Genomic DNA, 19,449 nt, shown 5'->3' with positions numbered 1-19,449 from the left:
TGTGTGAGCATTAGGTTAAAAGTGCTTAAGCACAGAATAAAGCTCACAGTAAGAAAGTGCCTTGAGTGCTCAAATAGAGTAGAAAAGTGCTAAATAAGTACCAGTCCATTTACACTCAGTGGTTTCAGGAAATTTATAGACATTTGTTTGTGGTAAACTCAAAAAGCATCAAAGGCTTTCTTGTGAAAAGTCTCACCACTCGTTCCGAATCTTGGTAAAACCTTGAGGCAGTTATTTTGGGTTAACATGATCAAGCGGGCAGCACGGTTGGTAGCACAGCAAGAAAGTCATGGGTTTGAATCCAGTCTGGGACCTTTTTTTGTGCGGAGTTTGCATGTTCTCTCCGAGTTCACAAACAAGCCCAGAATTTTTATTAAGCAAAGGTGTAAATGTGAGCATGAATGGTTGCAACAGATTGGCTACCTGTCCAGGGTGTATCCTGCATCTCACACCATGATGACTGTGACAGGACAAAGACCCCTACAGCTCAGACTTGGATAAGCAAAGGGACATGGATGGATGGATGGATGGATGGATGGAAGGAAGAAAGACCAAGCAGCTTGTTCAACATGTTATGGTTTCGGGTTTTATTTCTATCATGCATGTGCAAAGTTTCATAACATTACATCTTAGGCAACTGCCCAAACTAGAGTGCCAACATGATCCATCTCTCTAGCTACGTCAAGGAAAACAATGTTTACAACCATAACAAGAGCATACATAGGATCAGGATTGTCAGCTGAGCTCTTCTTTCTTATATTTATCCATGTTGCGCTGTTATAACGCAAATTATTGGCTGACTCTTTACATTTCTGTTTAGAACGCTTTGAGCTAAGAGCTTCAGTACGTATGGATTTTCTTTTTTCAGGAGTAGAATAAGAAGTTGTGCTGTGTTTCTTACAGACTGCCAAACCATGATCTTTTCCTGAGTCTGCTCTAAACTTCAACCACGAGAAACAAGATGCTAGTTGTTTCTACTCTGGTCGAAAGAATCCACGCTTCGTACTGATGTCCACAATTCTTTTATTCCTCTCACAATCATGGAGCACCGTGAAAACTAGAAACAAGTAAAATAATATCGATAGCACATATGATATTCATCTCAGCCACTTATTTCCTTTCACAAGGTGCACAAGTGTTAAACAAATAACAGCATAATGATTTTTTACCGTGTACGCCTTGTAAAACCAGCAGTAGAAAAGTTGTATATTCCGAAAAGTCCGCCGTGTTACCGTTCTGTCTTGTCTCTCCCGCGCACAACTTCCGGTTCCCGCAACTCACAGGAAGTGACTACTTCACAATAATATTTTAACAGAAACATTTCTTATAAGCAGGATATATCACTGGATTCATAGATTACCTTTCCTACTGCAAATGTACACAAGCATGAGAAGCAAATAAAGAAAACAAATAGAAAACAATAACGATCTCAGATTCACTTTGGTGTTGTCATGGCAACCCACACAAACATTTCAGCGTCAGCTACACTCCCACCAATTACCTTTGATTATTACAATTGAGAACGTAAATACACTTGCATTTCTCATTATATCAATGGTAATTCCCAAGCACCATGTTGTTGTTTTAAACATTCTTGCATTGACATAAACAATATTCCTTTCTCAACAAATGAATTCAACAATATGAACAGTAGATTTTACATCTCCATAACATGTGCATGAAGTACAGCATAATGACAACTTCTATTTTAGAAGGGAAATCTAATCAATGAATGACATTTTTCCCATTTAGCTGTTTTTCACCAGGACCACTAATTTCTGAATGGGTCTCTGAATGATTGAGGGTTGGACGAGGCGTTCGCCTCCCTTTCCTAACTTCCGATCACCAGTCTGGATTGTCACCTTCCGTACAAGTCCATCATCATCCTCATGTGCTTCCACAACCCTAGCAAGTTTCCATTCATTGCGAGGAACATCTTCCTCTTTGAGAATCACAATGTCACCCACCTCCACATTACGTCTTGGTGTATGCCATCGCTGTCTCAGAGCAATATTGGCCAGGTATTCCTTTCTCCATCTGTGCCAAAATTGCTCAGTCAAATACTGTACCCTTCTCCACCGTTTCTTAGCATACAGGTCCTCCTTGACGAATTTACCTGGAGGTGGAAGTGGGACTGAGGATTTCATGGTAATCAAGTGGTTCGGTGTGAGTGGCTCCAAGCTTTTGGGGTCATTGATGTTATCAACAGTGAGTGGGCGGTTATTCACGATGCACATAGCTTCATAAAGGAATGTCCTCAATGAAGCATCATCCAACCTTCCCACACTGCAGGCAAGGACTGTGCTCAGTACGCTTCTCACTGTCCGGATTTGACGCTCCCATGCGCCTCCAGCATGACTAGAGTGGGGCGTATTCATCTGGAAGTCGCACTGATTTTCTGCTAGGTATGCAGTCACTCTTTCCTTATCAAGTTCTTTCAGAGCCTTTGCCATCTCGTTTCTTGCCCCCATAAAGTTAGTTCCCTGATCGGACCTAATGTGCCTAACAGCTCCACGAAGGGCAATGAAGCAGCGCAAGGCATTGATGAATGCGTCAGTCGTCAAATCCTCCAACATCTCTATATGCACTGCCCTTGAGCAAAAACATGTGAAGAGGAGGCCGTACCGTTTTTGATCTTTGCGACCTTGTTTGGTGTGAAAAGGACCAAAGCAGTCCATACCACAATAAGTGAATGGTGGTGTGGGATCAACACGGTCACTAGGTAGATCTGCCATCCGTTGCTCCTCTGGTGGCGCGCGGGTTCTCCTGCACTGTACGCACTGCCTGATGTATTGGGCTACAGCCTTACTTCCACCAGTGATCCAGTAACCATTGGCTCTCAGGGCATTGAGGGTTTGTCCTCTGCCTTGGTGTTGTATCTTGGTATGATGGTGTGCAGTGATGAGGTTTGTAACAGCACCATCTTTAGGAAGGATCACTGGGTGTCTTAACTCAAGAGGCACAGATGCCTTCCTCAGTCTTCCTCCTACTCTCATTATGCCATCTTGGAGAAATGGGTCAAGCTGAAAGAGTTGGTGGTTGCAAGGCAGCCTTCCTAGTTTCTGGCTGAGTGTGTTTAACTCCTCTTGAAAGGCATCTTGTTGTGCAAGCTTGACGAGAGTCTGTGCAGCTTGCTTTCTCTCTTCCACGCTTAAAGGCTCAGCGGTCCTGATCCTCTTTGCCAGCCGCTGGATACGAGCAATGACGTTGACAGCTGTAGTCCATCTTGAGAACCGTAGCAAATGCTTCTGGATGTCAAACTGCCTTGCTACATCAACCTTCAACACCTGAGTAGTCCTCACCTCTGGGTCTCCCACCAGCAAATCTGAAGTAGCCTGTTTTGTGGCTATCTCTCTTTCCCATAGAAAGCTGGGACCAGAGAACCAATTTGACTTGATGAGGTCAGCTACTTTGAGGCCTCTCGAGGCATGATCAGCAGGGTTTTCTCCTGTGTCAACATAGTACCATTTCCGTGCATCGGTGGTTTCTCGAATTCTCTGCACGCGGTTTGCCACGAACACATGGAACCTTCTTGCTTCATTATTGATGTAACCAAGCACGACCTTTGAGTCTGTCCAAAAATATTCGTCATCAACCTTGAGTTCTAGCTCCTCTCTTAACATGCTGCTCACAGATGCCGAGGTTACTGCTGCAGTTAACTCAAGTCTCGGTATGGTAACTATTTTGGTTGGTGCAACCCTCGCCTTGCCCATGACCAAGGAGCAGCATACCCTTTCTCTGCTTACCACTCTGATGTAAGAGCACTGGCCATACCCTTGACTGCTTGCATCAGAGAAATGATGAAGCTCGACTCTTTGAATCTCGCCAAGGCTGTCAGGTATGAAGCATCTTTGAATTTCAATTCTTTCCAGGTTCTCCAGATCCTTCATCCAAGTCTCCCACCTTAACTTCAAGCCTTTGGGTAGTGGCTCATCCCACCCTGTGCCTCTCTGACACATCTCCTGCAGCACTCTTTTCCCTTCAAGAATGACTGGGGCTAGAAACCCCAAAGGGTCATACAAGGAGGCCACAATTGAGAGAATCCCTCGGCGCGTTGCTGGTTTCTCCTCAAGTGACACCTTGAAGGAGAAGCTATCATTTTCAACATTCCACCTTATACCTAGCACTCTTTGAACTGGTAAATCCTCGTGATTAAGATCAACATTCTTTACCTCCGTAGCACGCTCTGCAACATCGACAGAGTCAAGGACCTCTCGGCTGTTGGAGAGAAATTTGTGAAGGTGCAGCTTTCCTTTGGCACACACGGCTTGGGCTTCTTTGACCAGTTCAATTGCCTTACCCACCGACTCTACACTTATGAGACCATCGTCGACATAGAAATGTTTCTGGATGAAGTTAGCTGCGGAGGGGTACTCTTTCTCACATTGGCTGGCAAGGTGCTTCATGCCATAATTGGCGCAGCCAGGGGATGATGATGCTCCAAACAGGTGAACCTTCATGCGGTACTCTCTGGGTTCAGAGTTTGTGTCTCCATTTTCCCACCAGAGAAACCGCAGGTAGTCTCTATCATCCTCGCTCACATGAAACCTGTGGAACATTTTCTCCACATCACACATGACTGCGATGGGATGTTTACGGAAGCGGCACAGCACGGCTGTTAGGCTATTTGTGAGGTCAGGTCCTGTTAGCAGATGGTCGTTTAAGGAGGTGCCTTCATACCTTGCAGAGCAGTCGAAAACCACTCTGATTTTTCCTGGTTTTCTGGGGTGGTAAACTCCTTGGTGTGGGATATACCAGACTTTCCCCAGCTCTGCTTGGTTTTCCACTTTCTCTGCATCTCCATCCTTGAAGACACCTTCCATAAATCTCACGTAGTCTATTTTGAATTTGGGATCTCTGTCCAGCTTCCTCTTTAGATGCTTCAGCCGTACTAACGCCAGCCCTTTGTTGTCTGGGAGATGCGGACGTGCTTTGAAAGGGAGAGGCATCTCCAGGTGACCATCCTTATTTTGTTGGATTCTGTCTTTCAAGATCTGCAGGAAGCAAATATCTTCTTGAGATATGCTTCTGTCACCAGGTTTTGTGTCTGCAAAATCAGACTCCAGGGCCTTGATGACAGCAAATGGTGTTATGGGTGGCACCTCTCTGACAGACACTCGATGACAAAAACCAGTCACATCTTTAGCCTGCACACGCTGTGGTGCGCTTCCCACAATGCTCCAACCAAGATCCGTCTCAATAGCATAAGGCTCATAGTCACCCCCAGTGACGACCCTTCTTGGAATTAACGCTCTGGAGCAGTCGTATCCAATCAACAATCCAACACCACAGTCCATCAACGGGGGTATCTCCTGGGCCATGCTTACAAGGTGTTTCCATTTGTTGGCTGTCTGGCAAGTGGGAATATGTGTGCGGTCAAGGGGAATGAAGTCCCTTGTGTAGGCTGGAGGCAAACTGATGGAAACATTAGAGGAAAATCCTCTAACTTTGAGCTTGCATACTCTTTGACTCTTCACGACTGAGTCTCTCCCCATCATGGTGGAAAGTTTAAGTTTCACTGGTTCCATTGTTGCTTGTAGCTTTTCGCACACCTCCTGATCAACAAATGTGTGACTGCTTTGAGTGTCCAATAGTGCATACACTAGGGTTTCAGTGTCCGGAGCACTAAGTGTTGAGATCCACACTGGGACTATCATTGATGTACTCCCACCTTCACCTCCACTCACACAACATGATAATGACAACGTACTTTCTTCAACTGCGCCTTGTGTTGATGCTGCTGTAGAACGATCTTCATGCAATGGCGTTGGGTGACTCTTTCTGCATATGCCACACATGGCCCTGTTCCTACAGTCTTTAGAATTGTGACCCTTTCTTAGACATGCAAAACACAACTTATTTTCAAGTATGCATTTTTTCTTATCCTCTACAGACATGTCCATAAGCCTCTTGCATTTATGTATGGAATGGTTCTCACTACAGCAAATACACTGGCCATTATTGGAATTTTGTGTTGGTGTGGTCCATTTCTTTGGTTTCCCTGCATCTCCCAACTTGATTTCACCAGGGTCAGATTTGGCGGTGGAGCTTGATGGAATCGGGGGTTTCACATTTGTGGCAAACGTGTTTGCTTTTGAACGCTTCATCTCTCTTGCTGGTGCCTCTGCAGAGTGCCTTAAGGCATGTAAGGATGACACTGGATTGCATGCGATGCGTGACTCCTTAGAGATAAAGGAAGCAAACTCATGAAAGCTTGGATAGTCGTTGCCCCGATCTAGCTGCTCTGTGACATAACGGTTCCATCTAGATGTCACCCAATCAGGAAGCTTGACTAGAATTTTCTGATTCTCCTCACAGTCGTTAAGAACCTGTAAGCCCTTTACGTGAGGCATGGCATTACTACATGTTTGGAGGAAATCACTGAAATCTCTTAACTTGAGATATTCCTTTCCACCAATCTTCGGCCACCCATTTAGCTTATCTCTGAAAGCCCGCTGCACTACAAAGGAATGGCCATATCTAGCATTTAACCTATCCCATGCTTGTTGATAGGCTTCTTCATCTTTTCTGTAGAAGCTGCCTTCAAGAGAGGATTTTGCCTCACCTGCTATGTACTTTTGCAGGTAGAATAGCCTGTCTGCAGGGTCAGAGCACCGTCTCTCTATGAGGGCTTTGAAGCTTATGCTCCATTCTGTAAACTTCAGAGGATCGCCCGAGAATACAGAAGGTTCTGGAGTTGGCAAGCGAGTAAGAGCTAATGACTCTTGTAGCGATTGGACCAATGATGTCTCGTTTTGCACAACCTGCCGTTCTTGATCTGGGATGTGGTGAGCGAAGGGGTGTGCATCACTCACTTTGCTGAATGGAGGACTGCGTGTCCCATCCCTTCCCTCTTCTTCAGTGTAGACATTTAGCTTTGCCTGAATTACATCAATGTCCCTCTGATTTTCAAGTTTTCTCAACTGCTGACGTTGAGCTTCGATGGCAGCTTCCATATCAATTTCGGCTTTCTTTGCAGCCAGCTGAGCAGCCACTTCCGCTCTCATAGCTGGAATGCTAGGTGACTCTGAGAGATGGTTAGAATTGTGACAGCTGGGTGCAGTAACTCTGGAGGCTGTGGATCCATATATGGACCTAGCATATTCACTATCAAGTAGCATGCGTAACCTTGATCTTTCCGCCACCGTGTCAAACTCACCTTCATCTTCAGTCAGACGTACTCTCATCAGCTGCAGCAAGTCGGCCGTCACGGCTGAGCATGCATCGATCTTTCTTCGAAATTCTTGACTTGGTGAGGTTTGGAGTCGAATTCTGTCATACTGTTCCTTTAATTCAGACTCAAGCTTCTCAGCCTCATCCATCATATCATACATGTCACTCTCAGAGCATACTTGCTTTAACTTTGTGCGAATGTCTCTTACGTTGCTTTTCCATTTCTCGTATGTTGCTTTGAACCTCTTCTCCTTTTGAGTTAACTCTTGATCTTTCAGTTCCTGCATTTTTGGCGTTAATCGCCTTTCACGAGAGGATTTTCTTGCTTTTGTCTCAGATTTCTCAGACACTACACTTTTTTCCTCTTCCAAATCCCCTGCATCTTGTACTTCTGACATAACATCAGGGTGACTATGACCATCTTTAGACATTTTCAGACTTTAAAGGGGGTATCTTATGAAGAGGACAAGATAACTAAGGTAATTACAAGAATGGATGTAATAGGCGGAGAATTATTAAAATTAACACAAAGGAACCTTAGCTTAGATTCTTACGTATGACAGCAAATAAATTTTCAGTTTCAGCCTTCATGAAGCTTGCAAGCAACAGGTAAGAAAACAACAATAATTTCCAGAACTTCAACAGATTGTCCTTTTTTTTTTTTTTTTTTTTTGTTTGTTTGTTTTTTTTTTACACAATCCGAAATTTGAACACTATTAATTCCTTGTCCATTACAGCAAATTTGTAGCTCATGTTCTATCCATCAACTCATGAGGCATAATAACTGCGCAATATAGCCTGAGGACTCACGCTTTAGCCTGAAACCGCTTCTTGGAGTGTCCGCTGAATCTGCAGCTCCCGATTGGTTGTCACAAAATGCAAAGCAACGTGTCCACTGAAGCCTGTAGCTCGCTGCAGGATGAGAAGCAACCGAGACCTGTAGCTTGCTGCAGGATGAGAAGAGCTTTGCACACCGAAGCCTGTAGCTTGCTGCAGGAGGGGAAGCGCGTTGCAAACCGAGACCTGTAGCTTGCTGCAGGATGAGAAGAGCTTTGCACACCGAAGCCTCCAGATGGATTGGGACACGTTTTCACTGTTTCTACTCTGGTCGAAAGAATCCACGCTTCGTACTGATGTCCACAATTCTTTTATTCCTCTCACAATCATGGAGCACCGTGAAAACTAGAAACAAGTAAAATAATATCGATAGCACATATGATATTCATCTCAGCCACTTATTTCCTTTCACAAGGTGCACAAGTGTTAAACAAATAACAGCATAATGATTTTTTACCGTGTACGCCTTGTAAAACCAGCAGTAGAAAAGTTGTATATTCCGAAAAGTCCGCCGTGTTACCGTTCTGTCTTGTCTCTCCCGCGCACAACTTCCGGTTCCCGCAACTCACAGGAAGTGACTACTTCACAATAATATTTTAACAGAAACATTTCTTATAAGCAGGATATATCACTGGATTCATAGATTACCTTTCCTACTGCAAATGTACACAAGCATGAGAAGCAAATAAAGAAAACAAATAGAAAACAATAACGATCTCAGATTCACTTTGGTGTTGTCATGGCAACCCACACAAACATTTCAGCGTCAGCTACACTAGTTGTCCTGAAACAACACTTTTTGTCACTTTTTCTCTAAATCGTGCCAGATGAGTCTTTTATTAATTAAAAAATCTGATTCTATTATTGAAGCTGTTGATCTTATTAGCAGTCAGAGTAAATTTAATAATTTGTTATTGATTGTGTGACACTTTTAATGGTGGATTTAAAGTTCCCTCGTTATTGTTAATGTAAAGAAAACATAGTAAGGAGATGAGTGATGTAGATGAGTAGAGGAGTGCAGATTTGTTTCTATTTTCATCATTACCCAGTCCTCTGTACTCCTGAGTGGAGCTCCTTGTTTAGAAGTGTGCGCTTGTTCTGTAGTCAGAACGTCTCTTTTCTTCTCGTCTCTTTTTCATGTTTTTGTCGTGAGTCTACCTTGTATTTCTTCTTCTGTGTTCTTGATCCTTGAGGTGTTGTGAGTTGTTTTGTCTGGTTAATTACCTACACCCCAGTCGGGAGGTGAGTGTTTGACAGTTGTCACTGCAGTGTGTGTGTGTGTGTGTGTGAGTGTGTGAGTGGAGGTGTAAGTCTGACTGTATTGCAAGACCTCACTTATGTGACAGCATGTAGACATGATGGCTTTGCTGTTGTTCAGGTACTAGACAACATTGTTCTCGTTCTCCTACTTCTCTCTCCTGCACGCGCACACAGACACAAAGACACACACACACAGTGAGGAGTCTCCCATTGTACTCCATCTCTTGCTGTCTCTTTCAGTGGAGGTGGTATTTCTTTGATCACAGCAGCGACACTGATTAAAAGGAATGATGCCTGTCGTGAAGGCAGCCGTATTTATAAGACTAAAGGAGGAGACAAGGATGCATCCCTCCCTCCTTCTCTATCCCTCTCACACATCATCTTCACCTTTTTGTCTCCTTTTCTCCTTCCTTCGTTCTCTGGGTTGACTTTATTACTCTTGTACTTATTTATAGTTCACACTCATACTTATTGCCCAGTTAATATCTGCACTGTTGGTGATGCAGCAACTCGTTCAGTTTTCATTGTGAACATGTCGGTGTGTGTGTGTGTGTGTGTGTGTGTGTGTGTGTGTGTGTGTGTGTGTGTGTGTGTGTGTGTGTGTGTGTGTGTGTTCCTGCATGCTAAGTGTGCCAGATCAGGTAGTTTTAAACAGGACAGCAGAACCTGTCTACTTCTTCCCCTTCATCTCTCTTTAACAAGTTCATTTATTCATGAGTGTGAACACACACACACACTTACACATGCTTGTGCACACACACTCTGGTTGTGTGGCAGGAGGATAGACTGCTGGCAGATAAAAGAAAGAGTTCCTGAGCTGTTGTTAAATAGTCTGTCAGCATGACGTGTGCACAGACACACAAACACACACACCAACACACACACACACCAACATACACACACGTAAGCACACAGAAGGTGAAAATGAGCCTCTTTGTTTTCAGATTTATAGATTTTAATTATTAAAAATTTAAAAGGGAGAAAATAATAAGTATTAATTATTCATACACAGCATGTTAATTGGTTCTTGAATATTCAAAACAAAACAATCTCATGAATATTCAGATGTATAAAGAGAGGATTAGAGAGCTCAAATGAAGAAAAACATGTTCCTGTAATGAAAGGAAAGGAAGGAAAGGAGGAGGAAAGGAAAGGGTCAGCAAAGCCAGGAGAAGAGGATGAAGTGATTGGAGGGGGAAAAGGGGGGAAGGAAAATCAGTAAAAATGAATATAGAGCAGAAGAGGTGCTGTGGAGGAAAGAAAATAAGAATAAAAAGCAAAAAAGAAAGAAAAACAGCAGAGAGTCAGGGGCGTCTTTTGTGTTCTCACCATGATGGATGACAGTGTTGACTAAACGAGCTAAATTAGAAGCTTTTTCCTGCAACTCTGTTGAAATATTATTAACACGCAGCAACTTTAGTGAAACATATGATTCAGCTGCACATAATGACCTTGGCTATTGATTTGGGAGTAGAGGGAGCAGCAGTGTTTTTGTACTGAGAGAGCGGGGGGGCGTGTCAGATGGTTTGTTGCAATGCAGGTCTCCGTTATAGACTGTCATTATAGCATTAACTCATGAGATGCCTTAATATACATACTCTCCTCTACACACACACACACACACACACATAGGGACACACACTTAATAGCTTTAATTAGCTGGGCATGTGTCCAGTCTTGTAATTAGCTAATAACAGCAACATGGATGTGGTTAATTAGTGGTGGTAGGAGGTGCTTGTGAATTAGAAAGCTAACGACACCATTACTGTGGCAGGAATAACACAGCTATATGAAACACATGAGCATTATTAAATTAAAAATTATATAGGTTCTTTTCAGTGCGTCTTGTTGACTGAACATTCATAATGATAAAAACTGTGGCTCTGACCACCTCCGCTCTCTTTCGCCTCTCATTTTTTTGTTTTAATGCTCCCTTCCCTCAAAGGTAAGGGAAGTTCCCTGTTAGTTTTCCCGCTTTGTAGCTTTAAAGGAACGCTGAGAGATTTCGGCTTAATCTCTCATTACACATGAAAAGGAAGCGATTATCTGAAGAGCTTGTCGCCTTTCTTCTCTTCATCCTCCTCTCTGCTCCTCCTCATCCTCTACTTAATTGGAGCCCCATCAACCCGTTAATCAAATTACTTCTGAACCAAAATTGACAGTTTTCATTAATTATAAAGGATTATTCTAATTGCAATTCAAATTTATTCATTCACAACAGACGGCGCTCAGTAATATTTCAGTGAATTAGCATATTAAATGGAGTGGTTCGAACATCAGTTATGGTAATGTATGCATATTTCCTTATTTGGACCAGGGTGAGCCATATGCGTGCCACACGGGCAGTTTATATATATGTGTGTGTGTGTGTCTGTGTGTGTCTGTGTGTGTGTGTGTGTGTGTGTGGGTGGGTGGGTGCACGCACAGGTGAGGAACCTTGACAGTATTTAATTTGTTTGACAAACGTAGCGGGAGTTAAATGCTCTAACTTGCCCTAAACATTTCCCTCACCTTCTCCTTTTTCTTTCTCGTCCTCATTTCTCTCTTCTGTATCTTTTCTCGCATCCTTTCTCTTACCCTTCACTGCTCACTTTTCTCAGAAAAGTCCCAAAGTAATCTTTAGGCTGTTGTCCCGCCAAAGTAAAAGCTCTCACAGTCAAAACTTTAGGTGAATACCATGAAAAATAATGATCTCAATCCTTTATATGAAAGGAGTAACCAAGTGAAGGACACCGATATTAGTGGTAACACCCTTATATTGGGAATTCGGGTGTTTTTCTTGTGTTTTTCACCCAGAAGTTCTTTTTGTGAGGTTATTTTTTTATAGATTTTCACTTGCTTTTTACTTTCGCTTTTGGTCGTGGTTAGGTGTAGGCACAAAAGAACTGCTTGGTTAGGTTTAGAAAAAGATGTGGTTTGGATTTAAATATACCCTTTCACAACATTAGCATGACTGGAATGAGCTGTGACTTTTTGTTTTGTTTCCTTGCCTCTCTGTATATTTAGAGCCAAAGGCATTATTAAAGGAGACACCAGATGCAAAGACAGAAGCTGAAGCAATTTGTAGCACATAATGTTAAAGTGGCAGCCCGAGTGGACAGTGAGTGCTCAGATCAGACTCCAGCCAGAGAGATAGCAACTTAAATTAAATAATAATTCCAAGATGTTGTGACTAAATAAAAAAAACATCCCTTTAAATATACTAAATATCTAAAAAAAAAACAAAAAAAAAAAAACACATACATGTGCATAAGTGCTGAAGCGGCACAAGAATATACCAAGTGGCACTTAACGAGTTAAAGATTATTTTATATTTTATTTACAGTACTGTACATCTTATACAACATGCTTCTTTTATATACAGTTGTATACAGTTGAAGGAATGTTTTGCAGTATTTTCCTGAATCTGAGGAGAGAGCACAGCCCTGTATGCTTCACAGTTCATCCTCCTACTACTATCAGCAGTCACATCATCAATAAATGCCAGTGCTTCCACCGCATCCACCATGGTTGACAGATGATGTGGTATACTTCATATCAAGATCCTTTTTTTTTTGCTCCTTCTCCATACTTTCTTCCTCTAATTATTCTGGTCCAAGTTCATCTTGGTGTCATCTTCCCAAAAATTATTTCCAGAAATGTTCAAGCTCTAATCCGGCCTTCTTGTTCCTGAGTGTAACCAGTGGTTTGCACATTGTTGTAAACCTTCTGTATTTTCATGTATGAAGGCATCTCTCACTTGGACACTTGTACAATGACACTCCTACCTTGAGAGTGTTAAATGTTAGAAGGTTTCTTAACCCTGGAAATGGATCTACCATCCTGCACTCTATGTGTCTTCTGTGGCCTCTCAGATCTTTTTATGCTGCTAAGCTGGCCAGTGTATTCTTTTTTTTTAAAGAATGAACCAAATTGTTGATGTTGGCTGCTTTTATATGTCTCTGATAGGCTCGAAAACAAAATAAACCTAAGTAGAAGTGAGGCCTCTGTCAATTGCAGAGAAGACTTTGTATTTTGAGTGCTACCAAATAGATGTCAGTCAATTGTCTGATTACTTTTGATCCTCTCAAAATGGGGATCTATGCATTTAAATGGGTGTAAATCATAAAAGTTAATGCAGTACTTTTGTAACACCACTTGAATTGAAGCTGAGGTTCGACACTTTAGTCACATCTCGATCAGAAAAACTGTGATTCCCCCAAAACGTATGGACCTAACTCTATCACCCTCATTCCTCCTGATATTAAACAAATGATAATTCATAGTTTTTAATGAAATGTGTGCTCATGTTTGCCCACACCTGTACACAAAAAAGGTAAACACATACAGAAGGCTTAAGGTCTTTCAATCCATTAGAGCAAATTGAATAATTAAATAAAGAATCACTTCATGCAAGTGTTTTCTGGTTCTTTATCTACTGTACATGAAAGGTTTGAGTTTAAACTATGGCAACTTTGTAACACTTTACCTTGCTGAGTTCCCATTTGTGTGAAAACAAGAGGTCATGAAACATAAATGTTGAATTTATTGAAGACGGACCAAGCAAGTCCAGCTTGGAGCAACACATGCATGCATCATACATCTGCGTGGAGAAGAAACTTATCAACGTCCCCTCAATCATTACCATCATATCTCAGAAATCTCTAAGTAGGCAAGAGATGCATTTTTACTGACAGTGAAGCTGTGTGTGTGTTTGAGTGACTGACTGATGGAGAGAGGAGGAGACAGGAGGAGAGAGGAAGAAGAGGTTCCTGTCAATATCACTTCCTTCATCGCTCTCTTCCTGCCCTCTGTTCCTTTTCGTACCCCCCACCCACAATCCCAGCCCCCCTCCGACACAATCCATGAATTATTTCTAAGAGCAATGACAAAGGAACAGACGCTCACTCAAAAACAGCCCCACAAGTTTAGTTCATCTGCTGAAACCCCCGCGGCACACTGGCGCTGTTGTCTTGTTAGTAGGTAATCACCGAACGGAGGGTGTATCTACGTGTGTGTTTTTCTTTGGTGGTGCTGATAAACTTTATGTGTGTGTGTCTGTGTGAGAGAAAAAAGAGTAAAAAGAGTAAAAAGCACAGAGAGCCTGAGCTTCAGTTCGATTTGAGGTAAGCTGTCTGTGCCTGCGCTCCCGCGCACGCATGTGTGTGTTTGTGTGTGCATACTGTACATGTTTGGCCCAGAGCGAGCGATCCTTTAGCTGCTTGCTCCCCACAACTCTTGCCTCCCCCCTTCTCCTCTGTCCCTCCTTCCACCTTTTTCTCTCCTTTTTTTCCCCCTCCTCCTCTGCCTCTCACAAATCAATCTCACTCATCTATAATTCAACAGTTTGCCTTCAGCCTTTAAAATATACACCACAGTAACCTCCTCCCTCTGTCTGTCTAGCCCCTCATCTTTGCCTTTACCTCTTTGCTGTTCTCCCTTGTTTCTCCCCTCTTTTCTCTCCCTCTGGTGAGTCGGACCTCTGACGGCATTTGTAATGATGTTGTAATTTAATCTTATCATGGCCTCTAACTGTAGAGCAGCATCAGAGAGCCAGTAGCGTCGTTTTTGTTCAAGTATTTAACAAAGTTAATAACACCAAAAGCCACTAATCTCTTCAAGTGCATACAAGTAACCCCGGCAATGAATGTCTGGGATCATTTTTATATCAGTGAGGTTTTCAAAACGGCCGCGGCCTCAGTCGTTAAAGAAATCTTAAGATGCTGAAATGTTAAAGATTTTTTCACACAGCACAGCTTGTTTTTTTATGCGGCAGAGTATATTGTATTTATGTAGCTCCTCAGACTGTGTTTATGTAGTACTAATCTCACACTCTTATGGGGCCATAGTCAACACACACATAGAAAAACAAGACAAATTGCTGACTTTGAAGCATAAACCCTGATAATTTCAATATGTTTGCCTAATTTTGGTATCGAATTCATATTCTTATTAAATATCTCTCCAGTGATAATAAACTGTTGTCATCTAAGTAGCGTCATACAGGTTCATCATACAGAATGCAGTATCATCACCAACAGGTTTCCTGACTGAGAGCAGATCCTGTGTGTGTTTGAAACACATGACATCATTTTTCCTTCCACCTATCTGATTCAGGGTCAGCTGGACTCTATCTTAACTGTCAAAGGCCAAGAAGTGGAGTGCACCCTAGGCAGGATGGCAGTTTTGGACTAAGACAGAGAGACATGGAGAGAACATGCTTGCATGGACCTTAGATCTGATCGTGACCACTTTCCGTTGTTAGACTCCAAATGAAGCAGTTTCACTTTCATGTAGCTTATCAGTTGGCCTGTTTACAACTTGTCTGGCTGACCGGTCATGAATGTCTCATCTTCTGCCATTTGTCTGAACAGGATTTGCAGTTTATGAGTCGTCTTCTCTTCTCAGTCGTTCACTGACTCAGAGACACAAACACACTGGAGGTTCTCCTAAACCTCTGTATAATTTTGACCGTTAACCTCCAGTAAACCGGCGCTGGATCGACGTATCGCAGCATTTGTAATGCATTACTGGGCTGTGCATCGCTCTGCGCTGCCTTGTCATAAACTGATGACATCAGTGTCACCCTTACATGCAACAATGATGTAATGACACTTATACAGGTCTGAATGAGTGCAAAGTAAGTACGCCGTGCAAGTTATTAATTCTCAGTCTATCTCAGCCCTGCAGACATTACGAGCCCTTTCTCACAGACATCATGCACACTGGCTATCACCACACTGGCCTGCGCTGTCATTTAAATATGCAGAGATGACAACAATGACAGCATTAATAGTAATGATAGCAATATGAAGCTAAGCCCTCATCATCATCATCATTAGCATATCTCCAGGGAGATGAGCCGTGATTGACAGCTAGCTGGGTGTTTTTTGGGCTGCAGCTCAGCTATCAATTACCTCTGTGCATATCAACCATCATTATGTAAAATAACTCTGCTTCGCTCGGCTCTCTTAAGTCTTGTTCCCTCGCATAACTCTCTTTCCCTCTCCCATGCATTTCCTCCCTCCTCCCCAGCCCCCTCGCTCCCTCCTCCGCTGCCTTTTTTCTTTCTTCCGCACTCCATTTTGCTCTTCTCCCACCCACCCCTGCACCCGCCCCACACGTTTTGAATGTTGCTCAGCCGCTCTGCTCTTTTTCCTCCACTCTCACACTCGAGTTACGTTCAGCACCGCTCACCCATGGCCCTGAGTGTTTTGCATTTGGACATCTTAGCTACAAAAGTTACTTAATACGGTAAATGTGCCTGACGTGTATAGAGAGATGCACAGTGCGTTGTTGCAAAGCAAATGGAAACACACATTAGCCCTCTGTTGTTCATTTTCAACCAGGTTCCTGTTTCGTTATCTTCAATAAGAGATGTCTTCAGTTTGTGTGAAAATCAGCAGAAACGCTCTTTGCACTTCGTGGACAAATTATTAAACTTTGCTTGTTAGATTTTGTAACTGCATGTAGAAAGCACAATATGAAGATTATCAGCTTTGTGTTAGGCAAGACTTCACAAAACTCACATATTAGTGAACCAACCAAAATACATCTTCCCTCCAACTCAGATCCTTCTGATTTCCTTACATTTCTGCATCATATTAGTCTCTCTAATCCATTTAAGACAACTTATCAGCATTTAAAATACTAACTGCCTTTAATTACCACTCCTCCAACCTGTAAGTCAAAGTGGATGTAAACATTTAAAGAGATTTGAACTGAAATCTGTGGATTATAGCACTGAGCCCTGTATCAGCACCTGTTTAATCTGCTGAAGTGCCCCTGAGCAAGATAAAACCACAGCAAAGTAAAACAAGCATTCCTCCAACAGGAAGCAATATATTATCACATTATGACTGCAGTAACAGCCGAACAGATTGCCTAATAGGATTTCATGTCCTTGTTTTTCCTACCGAATACTCAGATAGCAGGCACGGGGCCCAGCAGTGCTATCTGATGTCATCACATTAAACAATAACAAACTCACAATGTAAACAGGAAACAGGAAGTTGATCTCTGTGAAAGATCAACAGACTGAGAGGGAAACTCTCACTACTCATATTAGCTGCAGATTAGCTACTGACAAATGAGAATAAAGCACATTTAAAGGCCGGTCACTAATGCGCCGCATATAGCGATAGCATGAACTTGTGCTTCATTTTTTTGTATTTTTTGCAACTGGTCCCTCACTTTGTGCAGAAAATGATCAATTATTTGGCTGTTACGATCGGTACACATACATTTACGAGTTGCTTCGCACACACACGCAGACGGAGAAAGTGAATATCATTCTGTCAGAAAGCTTTGCCAGGAAACTTGGCAGCTAGGTAAAACAAGATATCTAAAGAAAGCAGTGAGACAGAGAAGAGACACAGGAGGCAGGAGAAGCTAAAGCACTGATCTGTTGTTCAGTTTGTCTGCACAAACTGACTCACTGCAATTTCTCCACCTGTCAGCAACAACTCAGAATACCGTGTGTGTGTCTGTGTGTGTGTCTGTTTTCTTTCTCTTCCAAGGCAGCATCGTTATTCTTGGCTCGGTAGCACACCAGGTCTTCTGGGAATAAAACGGACACAGAGATTCAGTCTTAGACGCTCACGATCTTCTTCACACATACACACAAAGCTGGAATTCCCCCAGATGTCACCCTTGCCCCGTTGGTATTGTAACTATTTAAATGATGGGAGAGTGGTCGAAACAAACTCCCATAATCCTCTTTCCCGATTCTCTTTTCCATTTGTTTCCCCTTCACACACTCCTCCCCTCCTCCTCCTCCTCTTCCTCCTCATCATCACTGTTTCTCTCTCTCTCTCTGCATTCAGCCATCTCTCCATCCCCTCTCTCTGTCACTTCCTGTCTCTCTGTTCAGGTCTGTGTTAGCCCTACATATTAAATATTAATGTCAGTTGTGCTCTGAGCCATAATTGCCATCTCAGCCCCTGAATAATGGATGCTGCTGTGCTGTTCACCACTACACTATAGCTAACAAAAAATAACAGCATCCAACTGTTGTTTGCTATATTACTACAACCAACGCAGTACAGTGCAGTAGTGATAAACCTGTCCACCCTCAGATAACTTCCCAACAGTGCTGGTACGAGCAGCTGTAGTTACCTTTTCACATTAAATGATTCGTTTTTTTTAACAGTCTAAAAGGGTGTATTTTAACCCTAACTTAACAGTTTTTTTGCTAACCAAACAGGAAGTGAAAGAAAAAAAAACAACTGAAAATGAGACCATCTGCCTGCTTGTGCTCGTTTTATGTGTCCGTTTGGACGTTAGGTTCCTGTGCAGTCCTTCAAAAACCCAGCAGCAACAGCTCGACTGTGTGTTGTTCCAACGCTGATCAGTGGACCGCAAAAGAGAAGAGAGCTTCAGCTTTTCATTTTGTATGTTATAACTTCATTCTTTTCTGCAGCTGGCTGACAGAACAACAACAGCACAAGCTAGAGCAGCCCACAGACAGGTCGCACCACATACATTGGAAACTGCCTCCAACAGGCAGCAGACGTTCTCTGCAGGTAGACGGGCTGTCTATAGCACCCTGCCAATGCACTGCCAAAGGAGAACCATATTCTACCCATTATTCACACTTTGACGTCTCATAATATTGAAAATAATTCTTACAAGGGTAATTTAAGCTGGCAAAAATAGAGATAGTTGATTGTTTATATAATTTGGCTGATTATATTTTACGGTTGCCTAGCACTTTGTTTTAGTAGCATCAGTATTAACAATATAGCATGCTAACAACCCAGCAACATCTTTTATATTTAAGTTTATAAAACAAACACACTAAAAAAAGTGCTCTCCTGTTGCAGAGTCTTGCATGGTTAAGAATACCTTAGTAAAGCTAGCATTCAGCTGCAAGCTCTCCCTGAATACTGAAGATGAGAAACACAGAGATTATCCTGTATACACTGGATATTGTAGTCTTTTGCACCTATGTCTTCATCCACACTCTGACTCTATAATGAAAAATCACAAGTGTATAAGACAGTATTACTTTTGCATGTTAATGTTTTTGTCTTTCTTCTTTTATTAGTTTAAATTACTGCTCCCCCTGACTCCAACACTGAAGAGCTGTGTGTGCATGTGTGTGCATGTGTGTGTGTGTGTGTGTGTGTGTGTGTGTGTGTGTAGCAGGCAGGACTGGTGTCAGGTCAACTCTGTGAGTGTGGTACTCACAATATAGCA

The 19,449-nt window shown here is 42.5% G+C and overlaps 2 protein-coding genes across 7 annotated transcripts in view; one reads left to right on the top strand and one right to left on the bottom strand.

Annotated features, from left to right (window-relative positions):
• LOC113030084 (transcription factor COE1) overlaps positions 1–19,449 on the top strand; it is a 107,972-nt gene that overhangs the window by 54,863 nt on the left and 33,660 nt on the right. The window lies entirely within an intron of this gene.
• Positions 1,007–8,070, bottom strand: LOC145431427 (uncharacterized). Its single transcript, XM_080307178.1, has 2 exons — positions 2,080–8,070; positions 1,007–2,037 (listed from the first exon to the last, which is right to left on the bottom strand). The coding sequence occupies exons 1-2, from the start codon at positions 7,602–7,604 to the stop codon at positions 1,749–1,751; spliced, it is 5,814 nt and encodes a 1,937-aa protein (XP_080163304.1). The 5' UTR covers positions 7,605–8,070; the 3' UTR covers positions 1,007–1,748.

The sequence above is a fragment of the Astatotilapia calliptera genome, chromosome 10 (genome assembly GCF_964374335.1).
Source record: "Astatotilapia calliptera chromosome 10, fAstCal68.1, whole genome shotgun sequence".
In the NCBI taxonomy this organism is placed as follows: domain Eukaryota; kingdom Metazoa; phylum Chordata; class Actinopteri; order Cichliformes; family Cichlidae; genus Astatotilapia; species Astatotilapia calliptera.
This window is presented reverse-complemented; position numbering and strand designations above follow the sequence as displayed.